Raw genomic sequence first — 22,135 nt, forward strand, 5'->3', positions numbered from 1 at the left:
AGAATAGTCACATGGGAAAGAAGTACAAACTGGAAAGGTAAACTTTGGAATTAGCACAAACATGGTTTTAAATTTTAAAACTGTGAGACAGGATGCATCATCAAAGAAATCAAGGTAGGCTGAGAAAAGAAGAGGATTAAGGACTGAACCTAAGGCACTCAACAACAAGAAATCAGGGAGAAGAAAAGATTGAGAAGGAGTGGCTAGTGAAATAAGAAGAAAACTAAGAGAATGTGGAGACCTGGAATCTGAGTGAAGAACATAAACTGTAGAGAAGGAAATGGTAAGCAGTGGCAAATGCTGCTAACAGGTTAAGCAAGATGAGGGTTGAGACTTGATCACTGAATTCATTTATCTGAAGATAAGCAGAGTGGGTGACATTAAGGACTGATAGGAATGGGTTTAAGAGAAAACTGGGCAAAAGGGAAATTGAGAAATCGACATTAGCTGGCAGGGAAATTGAGATTAAGAGGAGGTTTTTGTGCTTGCTTTTTAATTTTTTTTTAATATGGAAGAATTAACAGCACATTTATTTGTTGAAAGAAATGATCCGGTAAAGAACAACACAAAATGCAATTTTAAGAGAGAGGAAAGAATCGTAAAAGCAATATCCCTAAGTAGGTATACAGAAAAGAAATATAACAGGCTTGAAACTGCTATCCTTAGAAAGGCCTGCCTGCAAGGTTGGTTCTGGTGTCTGGGAACTTGGTTTTTGTGAGGGTTCCTACCATTCCCAGAACTACTAAGAGTGGTTCACTTTACCTCAACTGTTTGTACAAACTATGTAGTTCATACTGAACATCTGCTTTCTTCTGGGACTACGAAATGTTGGTATGAGATAGGCAGAAGGTTACAAGGACCAGCCCCCAATAAAATCCTACAGCACTGAGTCTTTAATGAGCTTCCTTAGTAAACAGTACTTCCAATGTGATGTCATACATTGTTACTGGAGGAATTAACTGCATCCTATGTGACTCCACTGGGACAGAACCCTTATAATTGCTCCTGGTTTTCTCTGGACTTTGCCCCATGCATCTTTTCCTTTTGCTGATTCTGCTTTTATTATTTCATTGCAATAAAACATAGCCATTGAGTATGGCTACATGCTGTGTCCTGTGAGTCCTTTCAGTGAGTCAGCAAACCTGGGGGTAGTCTTGTTGACCCCTAAATGGTAAGCAAAAAGAAAGGGATCTAGAACACAAGCAAATGTGTTGGCTTTAGATAGAAGGATAAATAGTTCATCTATGGTAAAAGGAAGAAAGGTAGATTATACAGGTGGAAGATGCTGGTAGATGGACAAATGTGGTAATGAAAATTAAGAATTTCTCTTCTACTTGCTTCAGTTTTCTCAGTGACTTAGAAAAGCGGTCAGCTAAGCTTGAAAATGGGGAGGATACATAGAAGGTGTGAGGGAGAAAAAGTTATAAAACAGTCACCCAGGAGAGTGGGAAACTGAATAAATTAAGGAAGTAAAGTATGACTGCCAGATAGCATTAAGGACTGAGTTGAGATCTATCAGCACAAATATACAAATATGAGATAAAACCAGCAAGTGAATTGTATGTCTGTCTTTCTGCATGGTTCTAGCATTTTCAGGTGGAGAGCTGGGTTTAACTAAAATTGTTTTTCAAAGTTAAGTACAATTGAGAGATGGGCAAGGGATTTGATGGCACATGCAATACAGTATAACGTGATATGAGATTTAAACTGAATAAGCATAAAATAGAGCATAAAGATAAGGAGCAGCAGTAACAAGGTAGTTAAGATAATTGTGTCTTACCTGGTCCTGGTGCAGTTGAAGGAAGAAGGGTATTGGTCAGACATATTCGAGGGATTGGTCAGACAGTTGGATACTTTGAATAAGATTATAAAGAGTTGTAGTTATTGGTAATGACAAGTTCTAGGGGAGTGAATGGATGAGTTAGAGACTAAGATATTTGCAAAAGGGAGTTCAAGGAACAGAGAGGATAGGATGCCAAAATAATCATCTAGATAACCATTGAGATAATCAGTACTTAAAAAGGGAGTATTTGTGGAGAGAGTGATAGTGATCCAGGAGCTAAAATTGTTGAGAAATAGAGCAGAAGACCAGGGACAGATTAATGACAGCAACAATGCAGGGTAGCGATAACTACAATGAGATTTAAAACTCAGGAGTTTCACGGCTGAGCTAGGGAGGATAGACTGTAATCAACAATAAGATAAAAGGAGAGCAGGCATTCACCCATTTCCAGAAAAAGTGTAAGGGAAAAACCACCACCCCTTCAGAGGACTGCTGTGGAAGGCACCAAACCCACACGAGGAGCTACACTCGAAGGGGACATTCAGAGAAGAGCTGAATATGGTGATAGTGAGTGAATTTTAGAGGTCTGGTGGAAGAGTTTCCAGGCAGAGGGTGGAAGAAATGGACAGAAATGGCTATGTACAGGGCCTTATGGGGATAATAGCTACAGTTTTTTACTTTATGTGACATTTATTTCCTATGTAAGTATGTTAGCAAATGTGTGTTTATATGCTTACCCATATGAATTAATATATTAATTCATTATTTCAAATATCTAATATTTATTAAGCATCCATTGTGCTCTAACTGCTGTTCTAAGCATGTGAGTATACAGTAATGAACAAGACAAAGTCCTTGGTTTTGTGAACTTAATTTATGGTGTTAGAGACAGTAAACAAGTAAAAAAAAAAGAATAAATAATGTAAGTTCAGAAATTGATAAGGTCAGAAAGAACATAATATCAAGGCTCTTCAGATAAAATGGATTAATGAAATTTGAAATGAAAATTAAACACAAAAGATAAATATTATATTCAGACATACACCTCAAATTCTGGAGGTCACATTCAATATCAAAGGTGAGCTATATAAAAAATATATCAGTCACTTGGGAGAAGAAAAAGAAATCACTGTCCAAAATATCCAAAAAATAAAATTGACTTTACACATCCATTCTTAGGCTGCGTATTTTGTAGTCTTTTCACTCAGTTTCAGCTTTCAGTAACACTCTGGGGCTGCTAACTTTTACCACATAATTCAGAGGAAACATCCCTGTTAAAGCATAGAACGTGTTTCTTTTTATTATTCCCATCTCTCTTACATAAGTACTTACGGCCTTCAGTTCAGCTTCTTTCTTTATGTCATCAACATAGGAAAGCACAAAATCAATTTGCCTAATCCCATCTCGGAAGAAGATAGAATCTTTGCTTTGTTCATCTTTTTTAAACTGCAGGAGACATGAATGACACAACTTTAAATTATAGTTTTATTTTCAGATGGCAAAAACGTGAAAGGGGTTAGCTAAAATTTGGTCACCATCTAATTTTTTTCAGTCCTGAAATGACAGATGAAGACAACCAGAATTTTCATCAACAGAAGATCATGCTTATTTTAGAAAGTGAAATGCCATAAAGAAGTTACATATTAAACACCAAAGACTCAAGATGAAGCTAAGCATATTTACTACATGCACACACAATAAAAATGCTACAATTATACCAAAACACAAAATGAATACATGTATACATTGATCCCAAAATGCATATTCAGAGAGACTTTTTATCTTCATTAAACAATATACCAATTAGTCCAACAAATAATTCATGGTCACACACTACTTTGGGGGTATAATTAATTATAGACCAATTAATGAATCTCACTGCAAGAACATAAACTTATGACTAATGCTTATATGTATGTTTTCATAAAATTGTTACTTTCTAATTCAACTTTTGAAGGGTTAAAATGAAATCAACGTGCAGTTAAAAATTAGAAAGCAAGTTAGCTTGCCAGCTGGCTTCACTACAAGTAAACTCTCATGCAAATCTCCTTTCAACATCAACTTCCTAAGTGAGCTAAAGGCAATCCGCTGTTTAAATTTGTGTTATCTATTCTCTCAGGATAATAGTTAACCTTACAAATTCAGCTTTCACATGTGTAGTTCATTAATTCCTCCCCTTTCAAAACTGCAAAAACACTAGAGAGCTTCAGAAAGAAAAGATTTCATGTTTGACTGATTTGGTGTTCTTTATAGTTTATATATAATATGTAACAGTTAATATTTGGAATAGGCCACATATAATACCTAGAATGATGTAAATAGATGATGCAGTGCATGTCAGTGGTCTCTCTAACCCTGTGATGCAAATTTATAACATAGGCAACTTTCCAACTGCTTTAGCTAACCTGTGATTGGGGAACTGGGTTTTTAATTTTCATAACTGGTATTTATATTAGTTTATGAGTTTCTTTTATGGTACTCTATGCCGTTTTTCGTTCAAGTCAGGCCAGGCAGATCACCCATAAAAAGGATTGGTTATAGATCAGTCAAGTAAGAATAAGACAAAAATTTCATGTTTGATCTGTGGTCTATGAACAGAATAACTGTATTTTATCTATATGAATGCATAACTGATGTGTCTCAGAAAGAACTAGCTCCCAGTGCACAGGAGGAAATGAGTGGAAAAAAGAATGAAGAAACAAAAATATTCAGGGAGTCTAGAGATTACATATCAAAATACAGTAATTCAAATGTTATGTCTGAGTTCTCTACACCCCAGTCAAAGGATACATAATCATCTCTCTTTTCCTAAAAGAAAGTAAAACAAAACAAACAAAAAGAAAACCCTGAAAAAATTCAAACTGCATGTTATATCTTGATTATAAATCACTAAAAAAGGTGAACAAAACAAAAAAATTATTTGAGCTCTTGTAAATCATCACAGTATTAGCATATCTTATAAAATTCACCAAAATTTGTGGAGCCAACTGGGGAAGGAAAAAAAATACTAATTAGATTAAATATAATCAAAGCAAAAAATTAGAGGGAAAAAACAATAATCCTTTTGCTCTAAATCTGGGACAGTCATATTCTGTATGGTAGAGGGTTCTTTTAAACACCATATATTTATAAGCGGTCATATTGTTTGCACAAGATAAATTTATGTCCACAGACAGAAGTTCTGGTGATAGAATATGTGCACATAGAAATCAACAAAAATCACACTCAAGAGTTCTTGTCTATTAGGGAACAAACAAAGTAACTAGAAGAGTGAATCTAATTATTTCCTGAATGTTCAGTCAAAATGGGTGTATGTAATTCCCTTCTCCTGAAAGGTAGCCAAGGTAACCAGCCTTTGGCTACTTAGAAAAATCCAAATTTCTGTCATTATGTCAGTTTACTATAAACTGTAAAAAAAATTTTAAGTACAGAGAAATCACTGGTAGCCTTGTAAATCACCATGAGGTACATATCTTAGGACTGTTAACAAAAACTGGTTGAAGCCAACTGGGGCAGAAAAACCTGATAATTTTGTTACATATAATTGAACACTATTAAAACACATCATTCTTTTGTTTTGCTCAGGACATGACATTAAGATCATATTTTGCAGTGTGTGTAAGGTTTGTATTTATATTTTTATTTGTGTTTGATTTGTTCTTGGAAATGCCTGTTTATAGTGAGGCAAATATCTGGGTGGCTATTGAATGAGGTCATTTTTCTGAGGTTTATAAACTTGGATTCTTGATGGGGATTCGTAAACTTCTGAAACTGTATGTAAACAGCATGTGAGTATATGTGTATGTGCATGTGTGTGTATTTATGTGTGTATGTAATTACATTTTTTTAGGAAAAGTTTCCAAAGCTTGAATTAGACCCAAAAAAGATTAATAATCACCATTCTAAAACCCCAGTTGCCTGGGGAATAGGAATCAGTGACAAACTCTCCCAAATCAATAGTATTCATTGCAACAAAAATGACTCAGGCTAGCACTGCAGCACTAGCAATGCATCCAAAGCATAAGCAGCATCATTCAGCACTGGTTACCATAAGACGCCGCCTCAGGAACAAATTGTATCGCTTTGCAGACTGTGAAGCAATCAATAGAGAGTTAGCAAATCCTGCCCAAGATTAAAGAAAAGATCCCCTGCAAAAACAGACATGCAAACAAACAAGACTCTCAGTATGATCACTCATGTGAATATGCATGTGTATGTGTAATAATTAAATTGGAGGGTGAGAGAAGACAGAAGAAAAGAATAAAAAAAAATAGGAAGAAAACAATCAAAAATACATGAAAGAAAAAAAAAGGAGACTTCAAAGTAAATTTCCCTAAATCCCTTTACAGTAACTTTAAATAATACACATTTGTGGACCTGGATTAAGAAGCAAAAAAAAAAAAAAAAAAAAGAGAGAGAAAAAAGAATAATGAAGGAAAACATGAGAATGGAAATGCAAAGTAAAATAGGTGTAATAGGTATTCTGTTAAGTATGCCTATACACATCAGACAAAGAAAGCAACATTACTACAGTTATTCTGGGACCATGTATGGTATTAAAAGTTTACCCAATAGTGTAAAATACTTCATTACTGAGAAAACACTGAAATTACCATTATCATGTACATGTGTGTGTAATTACTTTTTTTTAGGAAGAGGTTCCAAACGTTTAATCAGATCCCAAAAAGATTAAGAATCTTTCATTACCATTAAAATACTTCACTACCAAAATACTGAAGAAAAAAAGGAAAAGTCATTTGATTATTTAAATGCTGAGTTGTCTTCAGTCTTCAGTTACCATGACCATTATTTTTAAAATACCAAAGCAATTAATTAAAAACATCTGGGATAATCAATATTTGAAAGAAAACCTATGGCACAAAAAAGTCAAGTATTGTATTTTATAGTATAATGAAATGATAAATTATCTAATAAAATTATCAATAAAGCGCTTCAGTTCTTGTCATGCAAAGTTTTGTTTAAACTGTTGTTTTCCTGGAATAGGCTAAAGAGACCTAAGCAACTGGTGACTAAGGCAGGAAAGTCCCTGCTCTGTAAACTGATGAGCCTACTATGTATAGGTGAGTTAAAATGCTGTTATTTAAAAACAGATACAAGATGGATGTTGGTCATTGTATAAAGCATACTTTAAACTGTTATTTTCTGTTGGGCTGAATCATTTCACCTTAGCACTTTGATTTTCTTGGGATCCTTCATGAGATTCACAAGTTACTGTTTTTCTCAGATGTTTTACCTAAAGTCATCACAGAATTGTTAAGGGAAATGAAACAGTCACACACTAAGAGGCCACATAGGACCATATTATGACTTTCATGGGCCCCTACCTCTATTAAAATTTTTTTAATTAAAAAATACTATATATGATTATTTTTTTTGTTTTTTTAAATTCTGATTTTAAAAGAAATTAAAATTAAAGCATTTCCATGGGCTCCAAAAAGTATCCTGTGCCTACTGTGCCTAAAGAATAAGTTGGCCCTGGAGTCACGGGTTAACTAGTGTCATCACATTAAGAGTACTGAGAATGCAGTGTATAAAAAGTTACCTAGGGTTTCCTTGGTGGTGCAGTGGTTAAGAGTCCGCCTGCCGATGCAGGGGACACGGGTTCGTGCCCCAGTCTGGGAAGAGCCCATATGCCGCGGAGCGGCTAGGCCCATGAGCCATGGCCGCTGAGCCTGCGCATCTGGAGCCTGTGCTCCACAACAGGAGAGGCCACAACAGTGAGAGGCCCGCATACCGCAAAAAAAAAAAAAAAAAGTTACCTAAATGTCTGGTAAAAGCCCTTTGTGATCAACACATCTAATGGCAAGTTACTTTGGAGCTTTTTCAATACCGGATACCCTCATGGTACAAAAACCAATGGGCTCAATATCAACAATTGGTCCTGAAAAAGTACTGACTTAATAGTTAATATATTTTAAACTTGTTTTAAATATATTAAATGAAGATCACCAAAGGACTTGATTACAAAATGATAAAATTAACATTCCAGAGACTAAAATTTTAGAATTAATAACTTTATTATATATTTCCAACATGTGCTGAATATGTGCATGTTTTATTACAAATGGATAACACTAAAACTTATTAGTGTTTTATTAAAAGGTATTTTTATTAAAAGGTATTTTTAAAATCGTTCCTATTTCTTTGTTACTTCAGTAACTAATTGGTGTATTTACTTCTGGTTTTGTCTATGCACTGAATTTTTTAATATAATAAGTGGTTATATTTAATGTACACATTTTTCTTGCCTTTTTAATATTACCATAATATTAAAATAAATTCTCATATATTATAAACTTGCCATAAACATAATTTGTCTATATCTTTTTCAATTCATTAAATTTAATCTAATTTAATTGTAAAAAGATTCTTTAGAGTCTCTTGTCTAGGAATAGAATTGAAAACCTATATTATTGGTGCTACATAGAAGTTGTCAATAGCATTTTTCTCTCATTATACTAATTTGAACACCTTTACTCTTAAATTTTGAATTATTATTCTGCCATGTGTTTTAAATCTGCATATTTTTTTAAACCCAAGATAAAAATTATATATATGTATGGCAATGTCCAATTGGAAATTTAAAAAACGTAATACTTACATGAGTATCAAAAATATGAAGTATTTATGGACAGATTTAACATATATGTGCAATACTTGTATATTGAAAATGAAAATATTGCTGAGATATACTAAAAAAGATCAAAATAGAGATATATTTTATGGTCATGTATTGAAAGATCAATATTGTTAACATGTAAATTCTCCTCACATTGATCTATAGATTCTAGGCAATACCAATCAAAATATCAATAAGATTTTTTCTTTTAGAAATTGGCAAGCTGATTCTAAAATTTATTTGGAAATGTAAAAAATCTAGAGTAGCCAAATAATTTTGATAAAGAAGAATGAATTAAAAATAATTACCTGATTTTAATACTTCCTATAAAGTGAGAATAATCAAGACAGTGTAATATTGGCATAAGAATAGACATATGATGGGACAGAACAGAGAGTTTAGAAATAAACTCACACATACACAGTCAGTTTCCACAAAGGTTCTAAAGTAATTTATGAGGAAAAGACAGTCATTTCAACAGGTAGTGCTAAATATGCATATTTTAAAAGTAAATAAATTTAATTCTCACCACAAGTCGTCTACAAAAGTTAACTCAAAATGAATCCTAGACCAAAAGTAAAAGTTAAAACTATAAAACTGAAGAAAATCTGAGAAAATCTCCCCTACTTTGGTGCAGACAAATATTTCTTAGATAGAGCACAAGAAACATGGATCATAAAAGAAAAAGGATGAGAAATTGAACTTTGAAACTTTGAAACTTTGTATTTTTAAAAATAGTGTTAAGTAAAAGAAAAGGAAAGTCACAGATTGGGAGAAAATGTTTGCAATAAATACAACTGACAAAGGTTTTGCATTCAGAATACATAAAAGCTTCTTAAAAGTCAATAAAAAGATAATCCAATTTCTAAAAATACAGAAAAGATTTGAACATATAGTTAACAGAAGATGTATGAATGGCCAATAAGCCCATGAAAAGATGTGTAACATTATCATTCATCAGGATAATGAGAACTGAAACCATGAGATAACCTCCATTCAGTCACTAAAGTGAAAAAGTTGACAATATCAAGTGCTGGTGAGGATGTAGAGCAACTAGAATTCTCATGCATTACTGGTAGGAATGAAAAATATACAACCACGTTTTAAAATAGTTTAGCAGTTTCATATAAAGTTACACATACATTTTTCATATGGTCCAGAAATTTTACACCTAGGAAATTAATGAAAAGAAATGAAAATATGTCTATACAAACACTTCTTACATGAATGTTCCTAACAGCTTTGCTTATAATGGTCCCCAAACTGAAAACAATTCAAATATCCATCAACAGGTGAATGGATAAACAAATTTTGGTATACCCATACAATGGAATACTACTTAGCAATAAAAGGAAATAAAAGAAACCAAAAAACTACAGATATATTCAACAAGATTCAATTTATCAGTATCATTTGAAGTTTTGGATGAGTCTCTGAACAAAAAAAGCCAGTAGTGAGACACAAAATAGTATATACTATTACATACATCATATAGTATGATTCCATTAACATATTATTTTAGAAAAAAAATTTAAAAAACAAATCAGCGGTTGCCTAGGGCAGAGGTGAAACAGCAAAAGGAAGCTTTTTTGAGGTAATGGAAATCTATATCTTGATTGTTGTGATTCATTAAAATTTGTCAAACCGTACACTTAAAATGGGTGCATTTCATTGTATGTAATGTATAAACAATAAAGATGATAATTTTTAACTTGAACAACTAGAATAGATTGTATGTAGCTAAGATATGAAAGACTTCAAAAGAACAGTTTTTTGTCTGGGGAAAAATTACATTTTAGACATGTAAATCTTGAGATGTCTTTAGATATTTAAATGCATATGATGGGGAAATGGCTGGATATTTAAGTCTGAAGGTCTTAATATTTAAGTCTGATGTCTATATTAGAAACTTAAATTTAAGTGTTACAACATATCATTGGTATTTAATGCCATGAGACTGAATAAGATCTCTAGGAGACAAATGTCTGAGTCCTAGAGCAATCATATCTAAATACATATGTAGATCAATTATAAAAACTAATCTGTATTCATACTTATTGCTTCTGGTTCATTTATTCAAAGGTACATTCTGGCTGGTTTGTGCCTATGTCAAGCATGTCATTAAATATTTGAAATATCTTCCCTGAGGTGAACAAGATCCACACCCCTTCAAAACCTGTTAATAGCATGTTGATTGTTATTAAGGCATGCCTCTAGTGTGCCTTTCCAATTCCCATTCCTCCTTCTTTAAACACTAAGTACTTTTCAAATTATTCCTCCCAACACAAATGGCACTCACTCTGAGACAGGTTCTTTTAGGTATAATTTTCTCCATTTTTCTGTGTTTCATTTAATGGTTTTAGCATCCTTCTAGCAATTTAGCTAGCCATTTAGGTACTCAATCAAATCCACTGTTGACTACTTTATTTAAAATAAAAGGTTAAAAAATAAATAAATAAAATAAAAAAATAAAAGGTTAAATTATGTGAATTCCTCTGTATTTATAGAATCATTAGTAGTGAAGTTCTATCATAAAAATGGTAGGATTACATTTTTTTCCAAAAGGAAAATATATCCAATGATATCCTGCTGGATATCTTTGGCTTGTCTCAGCAGAACCCTTCTCTATCCATCTCTACCCTGCTTTTTTTCTTGGGAGGGCGACTGGTTATACTGATAGGTATCAAAGAGCTCCTTTGACTTCTGGCTTCCCACAAATCATTGGAAGGAGGGAAAAGAGTGTAAATGTCTTCCTTTCTGAGGTTGGATTCAGGAAGGCTGTATCCTTTCCCTGAGGGTCATTAAGCCTCTCAAGAATGTCTCAAGTACATGACTCTCTCCTGGGATCTAATAATTGTTCCCTCCCAATTCCCTTCAGTTCTATGGATGATAATAGATTCATGGTTACTAGATATATACACACTGGGCTTTTCTGGCACCCCATATTTGTAAAAGTTTTTTATTAAGCCCTCCTCAAATTATCCTATTTTGAGTATGCCTAATAGGACCCTGATTGATACAGATTTTTCTTTTGTGATATTTCTATAACATTAAAAGAAAATTTCTCTGGAAAAATAGTTGATTCTGGGACTGACACAGGAAAAGTACAAGACGAGATGAGCTTAGAACATCTTATAATGCCAGAAAGTAAGAAAAGCTAAAAACAAAGCAAAATCAATAGGGTTATATCAAAGGGATACAGGGATCAATCAAAATGCTCTTAATAATCAAAGCAAGGCCAATTTGAGCAACAAAGTAAATGAAGTAGTACTGAGTCTATAATGCAAAATATAAAATAAATATCTCTGAGCCCAAACTGATAAAAATAAATATACAAATAATGTATAAATAAATTGATGAATAAATAAATGAGACCTATTTCTCATAAATAGACCTATTCCAAATAATTCATTTACCCTTAAGGAAGTGGAGCATAATCCCCCAATTCTTGAGTGGGCTGCACATAGTGACTTTCTTCTACAGTATAAAAAGGGAGAAAAACTTCACAGTAGAGCAAGCTGACAAATATGACTTCAAGCCAGGCAATCAAGGTTAACATCAAGAATGATAAGTCATGTGGGTAGGCAATGTACCCTTCATATAATGTGATGAAAAAAGCATTTTACTCCTATTGTCTTCCTCCCAAAAATGCACTATCCCAGTCTAATTATGAGAAAATCATCAGGAAAGCCATAATTGAGGGACATTCTACAAAATACTTGACGAGTACGCCTCAAAACTGTGAAGGTCATTGAAAACGAGAAAAGTCTGAGACACTGTCACAGCCAAAAGGAGCCTGAAGAGATATGACAACTAAATGCAATGTGGTGTCCTGGATGAGATCCTGGAACAGAAAAAGAACACCAGGGAAAAACTAAGGGAATGTGAACAAAGTATGGACTTTAGTTAATAATGATGTACAAATATTGGTTCATTATTTGCAACAAATATATCATATTAATGCAAGATGCAAATAGGGAAAAATGTACATGACGTATAAGGAACTTTATGTACTATGTTCATAATAAATCTGTAAATCTAAAACTATACTAAAATACAAAGTCGATTAAAAAAGGAAAACCTACTGTTTAATTTTAATAACTTACTGTTTGACCAAGGACAACGTCATCATAAAGAATGAAATACCATAAACCACTTTAAAATCATATGGAATTTAAAACTTCAATTGTTAGTATATGACTTAATTGGGGAAATTATTTGCAACATATCATGGGCAAGGGGATAATAATAAATATGTGACCAGCTCCAAAAAATCAAGAAAAAAAAATAGAAAATCTAACAGCTTGACAGGAAAATAGACAAAGAAATATAGACAGAATGATCCAGCAAAATAAATTAAAATGACCATCAATGTAGAAAAAGATAAAATGTCTCACTCATATTGTGAGAAATGAAAGTTTAAACTATCCTAGGATACAGAGCTAACTGAAAAAGTTCTCAAATGAAAAAGGTCCACTATCTATCTCTCTAACAGACAGGCAAACATCTAAACTTATTAATAGACTGTTAATGAAGCTATGGAGAAATAGGACTCTCATATATTTCTTATAAATGCAAAACGGAGGGGAATTTGGCAATATATGGTAAAATTACATATGCCTTTATTTTTTGTTACTTAATTCCTACTTAGATACATTTGGCCAAAATATTATAAAACTTATTCCCAAGGGTTAAAGACGAAAAAGAGAAAGATTTCCAAGATTAAAAACAAGGTGAACATCCATCAGTAAAGGGACTGGATGAATACACTATCTTAAACCCGCACAATAGAATACTATGCCACATACTAACAAATTAGAGTGAACTTGATACACAGCATAGAGTGAACTACAGGATATGTTTTTAAGTGAAAACCAAAGAACAGTTCAGTATATACAGTATGCTGCCCTTAAAGAAGCAGGAAGAATATAAATATACATATGTATGTAGACACACACACACACACACACACACACACACACACACACACACACAGAAAAGTAAAGGATACACTGGAAAGATAAACTAAATAAAAATGGTTACTAAAGAAGGTCTAAGAGGAGAAACAAGGAAGAAATTTTTCTCTGAAATGCTTTGTTTCATAGTTTCAAACTGAGATAGATTTACCTTCAAGCTAATAAAGTCTTAGCTTCAGGGCCTCTTACTTGCACCAGTCCCTTCAAGGATTTAGGAAGGATTCTAGCAATGTGTTCTCACAGTCAAACATTTTAATAAAAATTTTAAAGTAAATTATTGTCCCATTATTCTTCTTGAAAAATGACACCAAAATGGCATAAGCTTTAGGCTCCACTAAACTTTATTTGATCTACGGTTTTCAACTTTGGAATAGTGAATGTTTTACATGGTCAAAAAATAAACATAAATTTAAAAGAAAAATAAAAACAATAAAATTTCAAGTATTATAATCTGATCAATCCTACAACCTTCATTCTGGAACATAAAGATCAGTACTCTAGTGAAAAGGGAAACATCTGTACCAAAACTGTCAGTATAAGACTATAACTCTATTTCCCCATCTTCCCAAACAGCATCTTTTATTTACTACACAACTAACAAAAAATTCTGAATCCCTTTATTAACCTCTTAATTGATATTCAAATTTGATTTTAAAATAAACTGTACTTCTTCATGATTATTCTTAGGCATGTACTTACAGGTAAGAAGAAAGACGTATGGAGAGAGAATACTAAATTAGGCCCCAGAAACTAGAACGTGAGTTCTAGTCCAGGATCTTCCCCCCTAAACATATGGATAATTTTGGTCAAGTCATTAAACTTCTCAGATCCTTCATTTTCTCATCTGTAAAACTGAGAAAGTAAAATGCTAGCAAAATGCTATGCTTTATGTGTCATTCTCATTAATGTGTCTGATGACTATTTTTCCCATAAGAAACTGATTTTTTTCTGAAGTAATAAATTCTCTAATATCATGTATAAGAACCTGAAAAACAACTGCGAACTGAGAAATAGTCAAGATTTCTGATACAAAAAAAAAAACACCCCGTCATGTCCATGCACGAAAGTATAGTACAGATGACTGCTTACCCTTGGTTCTTCACTGATGAGAAAACTGGATTCTCTGCTGCTCAGGTCCTGCTAATAGCACCATGGAGAAGATAGACTGCCGTTAATAATAATAATGCAAGTGGGGAGTATATAACTTTTAACAATAAAAACTCTAGGTTCTCTGTGCAGAAGTACTATACCCACAACTCAGGGGAGCTATGAAGCACCTGAAATTGGATGCAAAACTGCGTGTACATATATGTATACATGTGCATGTGTGGGTGTATAATGTGTGTATGTTTATGCGGGGAGAGAGAGAGAGAGAGAGAGAGAGAGAGAGAGAGGGCGCTTGAGAAAGAATGAGAATTTTGGTGGTAGCTTTAACAAATCATAAAAAAAAAATATGAGATACAAGAAATGATTAAGAAGTACTACATCGCAGAGAAATAACAAGGAGTTCCAATCTTTTAATGATGCTGAATCCTGAACAGGACCAAAAGAAAGGACAGAATTAATTGGCTATTTTAGGCCTTTCACCATTTGTTTGAAATTATTAAAGTGAATACCCTGGAAAATGCATCACCAGAATTCTTAAGGATTTATACTTATAACCCAAGAGAAAAGCCATACATAGATATAAATACACAAAACCACTTGTAGTTAAAGTAATAGTGATGCCTCCCTTGGTGTACGGTGGATTTAAATTTTCACGCTCCATGATAGCTTGCACACCACAGCACATACTCCTGAGATCACTAAAATATTTCGCTTTCTCTCCCTCCCTCTCTCTCTGTCCTCTTTTTGTCAGTCTAGCTAGAGGTTTGTCAATTTTATTATCTATCAAAGAGCTAACTTTTTGTTTTAATGCTTTTCTCTAATATTTTTCTGTTTTCAACTTACTGATTACTGCTCTTATCTTTATTATTGCCTTCCTTCTGTTTTGTCTGGGTTTATTTTGCTCTTATTTCTTGAAAGGGAAGCTTATTATTGATTTAAGACTTTTCCTCTCTACTAACATAAATGTTTAGTGCTACAAATTTGCTACAAATTTCTGTTTCAGCATTAATCTCGCTACATCCTTCAAATGTTAATATGTTGCATTTTCACTTTTATTCAGGTCACTTTTTTTTTTTGTCTGTTTGTTTTCCTTTTGTTTTTTCCTTTAGGCTTTCTCTGACCCGTGGACTGTTTAGAAGTATGCTGTTTAGTTTCCAAAAGTTGGAGATGTTCCTGTTAACAATGGTTACTGATTTCTAGTTTGATTACATTGTGGTTCAAGAACACATTCCATTATTTCCATTATTTTAAATTTGTTGAGGTTTGTTTTATTGCCCAGAATATAGTCTGTCTTGGCATGTGTTCCATCAGCACCTGAAAAGGATGTGTATTTTGCTGGTGTCAGGTGGAATACCATATAAATGTTGGCTACATCCTGTTAGTTGATGTGAGTTCATCAATCTTACTGATTTTCTATTCAATTGTTTCATCTATTATTGACAAAAGAGTGAAGTCTCCAGTTATAATTATAGAATTGTGTATTACTCCTTCCCATTTATTAGTTTATGCTTCGCATATTATGATGCTATTATTTTGTGCATGCAAATTTAGTATTGCTATGTTTCATTGTTGGATGGACTCCTTTTATCATTATGTCATGTCCTGCTCTGTCCATGGTAATTTTCTTTACTCCAATGTGTAATCGGCATTAATGATGTGATATTAATATAACACTCATGCTTTCTTTTTGTTAATGTTTGCATTTTTCATCTATAATGTATATTTTTAATCCTTTTACTTGCATTTTTTAATCCACTTTGCCAAACTCTTTTTTCTTTTCAATTTGTGTGTTTAGACTATTTACACTTCATGTAATTATTGGTGTATTAGGAATTAAAAGTTCTGCCATTTTATTTTTGTGTTTTCTGTTTGTTTCTTCTGTATTATATTTCTCTGTTTTATTTTTCATGACTTCCCATGGGTTATTGGAAATATTTTTATAATTCCATTTTGATTTATCTAAACAGTTTTTGAGTATATCTCTTTGTATGGTTTTTTAAATGGTTGCTTTGATATTAATTACATTATATATACATTATTTATCATCGTTTACAGTATACATGTTTTACTTGTCAAATGAAGTATAAAACCCTCACTTCCCTTTACAATCCCAAACCTTCTTTGTTTATAATTGTCTTAACTATTTCTCTGCATATATTGAGAACCACATCAGACATTGTAAAGTTTTTACTTCAACTGTCAAAACATAATTTTGAAAACTCGAGAAAATCTATTGCATTTACTCATGCTTTTACTCTTTGTGTTGATTTTTCCCTTCTTCTCCATGCTACAAAATTCCTTATTTTATCATTTTCTTTCTGTTAGAGTACTTCCTTTGGCCAATCTTTTAGAATAGATGTGCTGGTGAAAAATTTTTTTAGCCTTCCTTCCTTTGTGAATGTCTTGATTTCTCTGTTCATTCCTGAAGGGTATTTTCACTGGCTATCGAATTCTGATTTGGCACTGAGCTCTTGAAAAAAATCTGTATTGCTTCCTTTAGCCTCCATGGTTTCTAATGTGAAATCTACTGTCATTTTAATGACTTTCCCACTAGAGTTAAGGTGTTGTTTCTCTCTCACTGCTTTCAAGATTTTTTTTTCTTTAATTTTCTGAACAAGTTTCAGTTTGATTGGTATGAATTTCTTTGGGTTTATCCTATTTATGGCTCCCTCAGCTTCTTGAATCTGTAAGGTTTATGTCTTTTAACAAACTGAGATATTTCCAGTTGTTATTTCTTCAAAATTGTTTTTTCAGCCCACGCTCTTCTCCTAGGACTACCAATAACACTAAAGTTTGACCTTTGACATAGTTTCACAGGTCCCTGAGGCTCTGTTCATTTTTTTTTCTTCAGTTTCTTTCTCTCTGCTGTTTAGGTTGGGTAATTTCTAGTCTATCTCCAAATTCAGTGATTCATTCCTCTATCCCTTCTCCTCTGCTGTTGAGTTTTTTTTGTCAGTTATCCTATTCCTCAGTTCTAAAATTTCTACTATGTTCTTCTTTAAAACATGTTTTTTTTGCTGAGAATTTTTAGTTTTTATTTGTTTCAAGAATGTTCATAACTGCTCATTGAAGCATTTTTATGACTGTTGCTTTAAAATCCTAATCAGCTCATTGTACATCTGTGTCACCTCAACATTGGTATCTAGAGATTGTCTTTTCTCATTCAAGTTGATATCCTTCTGGTTCTTGGCATTGTATGTGATTTTCTACAGAAATCTGGGCTTTGGGGCTATTATAAGACTCTAGATTCTATTTAAATCTTCTGTTTTACCAGGTCTCCTCTGACACCACTCTGGTCGGATCAGTGGGATGATGCCTCACTACCTGGTGGGGGTAGAAGTCCAGGTTCCCCCCTCAGCCTCTGTGGGCACCAGCGGGTGGTGAGATGGTGGGACGGTTTCCCATTACTGCTGTGTGGGGTGGGAGTTCGAGTTTATCATTAGGTCCTTCCTGATCCCAACCTACCTGGAAAGGGCAAGGGTGCCACCTGCTGCTCCCCTCATGGCCTCATTGTCACCATGGCAGGGAGTGGTATGGGAGTGGATTTTCTACTTCTAGACAGTGGTAAAACTCCTGGCTCTCCACCAGGCCACTGCTGACACCAACACAGCAAAAAAAGGGTTGATACCTTGTTACCACTGAAAAGAGTGGAAGTCCAGGCCATCCACCTTGTCTCCACTGACACCATGCAGGGGAGCGTGTGACAGGGACACGTTATCACCCAGTGGGGGATGAAAGTCTTGGCTCCCCACTCAGCCTTCTCTGACACCAACTCTATGGGAAGTTGGGACACCTTGTTACACCAGGCAGGGGTGAAAGTCTAGTCTCCCCACGTGAGCTCTCTTGGAGGGGATGGTGGCAGGACTACAATTTTTTCCAGTGGTGGTTGGCTACAACGAGCAGTTATTGACCAAAAATTGTCTGTCCTCCTACATCACCCTGTTCCTGGACCATTGGCTAGGGAGTACAGGTTTTTCTTGATGCTTTATTTGTCTGTGCCAGTTAGCATTTCTGTATTACTGGTTTCTCAAGCACCCAGTCTGCAACATAGGAAGCAAAGAGAAAATCCAGGGAACTAACTTCACTGTTGTTCCTTGGGTCCCGAAGTTCCTAGCCAGTTTGTCTTCTTCTCTAACATTCAGTCTTATTATGTTTGTTTTACATATAATGTCCAGGGTTTTTAGCTATACTTAGGAAAAGAAATAGAGAAAATTTTGTCTACTCCATCTTTCTGGAAGTAGGAGCAACAGTCACTTTGCAGCTAATTCAGTAATATACCCATTTAATAACTCTAAACCTTATTAGCCATTCTTCATCTTTGTTTTGGAGAAGTGCTGTTTTTATTCCAACATACTTTATATTAAAAAAATATATATGCTAGACCTAACTATAGGTTAAGCCTAAAGGGAGTTTAGTATGATAGTGCTTTTCTCATAGGGTTGAACATTCCCTTGTCACTTACTGCCTTTGTATAAAAGTAACACTAAAAAAAACTAAAAATTATGACATATGCTATTTCTAAAATACTATGGTTGCTCTTGAAATGTGCAGAGGTAAGGAACAGTATAAATATGACTTGAGAATATTTTTTTGTTACAGAAGTGTAAGTTTGGAATATACATATAAATATGAAAGATACACAAAGAAGCAAAGATATGAAGTAATTCATAATTACTTGAAGTTAACTTGAACAATACATATAAAGATCTGTAAGAAGTATATTATTGCTATGTCAATATAAACAAAATGAAAATGACATTATTATTATCATTCAAGTTGCATCAGTCAATCTCATAAGATAAATCTTTCCTCAGTCTGCTCCAAAGACATGTAAGCTTTAATTTTTGCTGTTCTTTATTTTCTAGATAATTGTCTTAATTCACTAACTCACTCAATAAATATGTTCTCTGTGCCACATTACATCACTTTAGTTATGGAGCCTATGCTTTATGACAGTGGTTTCCAAACTTTAATGGCAATATGAATAACCTGGGGTGCTCTTTTTAAATCATGACTCCCTAACCTTATCCCCAACAATATTGATTAGTAGTCTGAGGTTGGTCCCAGGAGTCTGCATTTTTAAGAAATTCTTCATATAATCCTTATTCAGGTGGTCTACAAATTACACTGTAAAAATAACTGGACCAAATGATTTTCATAGTTTATTCAACTCTCATATTCTATTTTTCCCAGCATTTTGGTCACTGAGCTTCTAAAGGATCCCACAACTTCCAGAAATCTTAAGTCAACCAGCTAAATGAGCCAGTTTATCCAGCTAAGTAGCACACAGCCAACCTATTCTGGTAAGTTGTGTTTCCCAGGGTGGGAATTTCAGTCACTCCTAAAAAGCTATTTTTAAAGAGACTTTTTCTATTTGGTTGTTCATCCCTAACCCAATTCAAGGACATCCAACTCTATAAGTATGGCTCTGGGTCAACTACAGCCTACCAGAAAGATTATTTTATCTGAAATACTTTTAGAATGCTTACACTCTGTATACAAAAAAAAAAAAAAAAAAAAAAAATTAAGTTGTTAGTATCTATTTGCAAGTTTATATAAATAAAATAAGGACTTTGCTTAAGAGAATCCTATATTTTTGCAAATTGTATTTAACTTTATTATTTATAATTTTATTTAATATATTTACTTATTCAGGTTGAGTAACTTAAACCCTGGCATAGTCATCAATAAGCACTTATCAGGTTCAAAATGGCAGTATAAGGAGATCCCGAACTCACCTCCTCCCACAGACACACCAAATCTCCAGCTACAAATGGAACAATTCCCTCTAAAAAATGAAAACTGACTAGCACCTCCAAACCAAAGGATAAAAGGGCCACAATGATGAGGGTGGGAAAAACAGAGATGCAATCCCACCAAAAATCCCACTCTTGGGTGCGGCTCACCCACAATCAGGAAGGATCTCACAAATATGGAGTTTCTTCCTGAGAAATGACGGGTTTGTGCCCCACATCAGGCACCCCAACCCTTGGGACCTGCACTGGAGGGACAAGCCCCCAAAATGAATGGTTTGAAAACCAACAGGGCTTATGTTCAGGAGACCCAAAGGGCTATAGGGAGCTAAGATTCTACTTTTAAAGGGCTCATCTACAGACTCACTCACCCTGGGACCCACCACAAAAGAAGCAGTTTGAAAAGCACCTAAATTATATGTGAAAAATATTCATTTGCCAATCTTAAAGCATCTCTCAGAGGGGCAGGGCCTGTTAGGACTCTCTCTAGGGATAGAGGTGTTGGTGGGGGCCATTTTTGCCCTCTCCCTCTACCTTGCTAGCACCAGTGGGTGCACACAGTGATAGCACTCTCCCACTGTCCAGCTAAAGCCAGTGGGAGTGCCTCATCCCTGCACTCTCCTGCTCCATCACTAAAAGCAGTGGGTGTACCCAGCCCTGTGCTCTCCTGCTGCCTCTAAAGCCTTACCACTAAACCAGACTTACACAAAATGTTAAAGAACTTCTTTAAGCTGAAAAAATATGAGCACTAATTAATAACAAGAAAACATATGTAAGTAAAAATCTCACTGGTGAAGATAAATATATAGTAAAAGTAGTGGATTATTAAAAAGCTAGTATGAAGGATAAAAGACAAAAGTAGTAAAAATAACTATAACTACAATATTTAGTTAAGGGATACACAAAATAATAAGATGTAAAATGTGACCTCAAAAACATAGAACTTGTGAGGGAGTAAAAATGTGGAGTTTTAAAATGCATTCAAACAACTAGCTATCAATTTAATATGACTGTATGTGTGTACACACACACACACACACACACACACACACACACACAGGCTAATATATGTGAGTTTCATGGTAACCACAAAGCAAAAATCTATAGTAGACACAAAAAAGATAATGAGAAAGGAATCCAACCATACCACTACAGAAACTCATCAAACCACAAGGGGAGAGAGCAAGAGATGAAGAAAGGAACAGAGAGGAAAATAACCAGAAAACAATGAACAAAATGGCAATAAGTACAATTAATGTAAATGCAAGCAAACTCAGTGATTATTATGAACAATTATATGTCAACAAATTGGACAGCATAGAAGAGTTGGACAAATTCCTATAAACATACAATCTTTCAAGACTGAATCAGAAAGAAATAGAAAGTCTGAACAGACTGATTACTAATAAGGAAATTGAGTAAGTGATCAAAAACTTCTCAACAAATAAAATTCCAGGATGAGATGGCTTCACTGGAGAATTCTAACAAACATTCAAAGAAAATTTAATATCTATCATTCTCAAACTCTTCCAAAAAATTGAAGAAGAGGAAACACTTCCAAACTCATTTTATGAGGCCAGCATTAGCCTGATAACAAAACCAGACAAGGACACCACACACAAAAAAAGAAAATTACAGAATACACCTCTTGAACACAAATGAAAATATCCTCAACAAAATATTAGCAAGCAAAATTCAAAAATACATTAAAAGGATCATATACCATGATCAAGTGGAAATTGATTCCAGGGATGCAAGGATGGTTCAACATCAGCAAATCAATCAACATAATACAGCACATTGACAAAACAAAAGATAAAAGTCATACCACCATATCAAAGATAAAAATAGTAAGATACAGAAAAACAGTGTGACA

The 22,135-nt window shown here is 34.0% G+C and overlaps 1 protein-coding gene across 1 annotated transcript in view; it reads right to left on the bottom strand.

Annotated features, from left to right (window-relative positions):
- Positions 1-22,135, bottom strand: part of ANO5 (anoctamin 5) — a 100,133-nt gene that overhangs the window by 63,464 nt on the left and 14,534 nt on the right. The window contains 3 exon segments of the mRNA XM_059068236.2: positions 3,116-3,229; positions 5,832-5,873; positions 14,489-14,539. Coding sequence (XP_058924219.1) covers positions 3,116-3,229; positions 5,832-5,873; positions 14,489-14,539 — 207 coding nt within the window.

The sequence above is a fragment of the Kogia breviceps genome, chromosome 7, assembly GCF_026419965.1.
Source record: "Kogia breviceps isolate mKogBre1 chromosome 7, mKogBre1 haplotype 1, whole genome shotgun sequence".
In the NCBI taxonomy this organism is placed as follows: Eukaryota; Metazoa; Chordata; class Mammalia; order Artiodactyla; family Physeteridae; genus Kogia; species Kogia breviceps.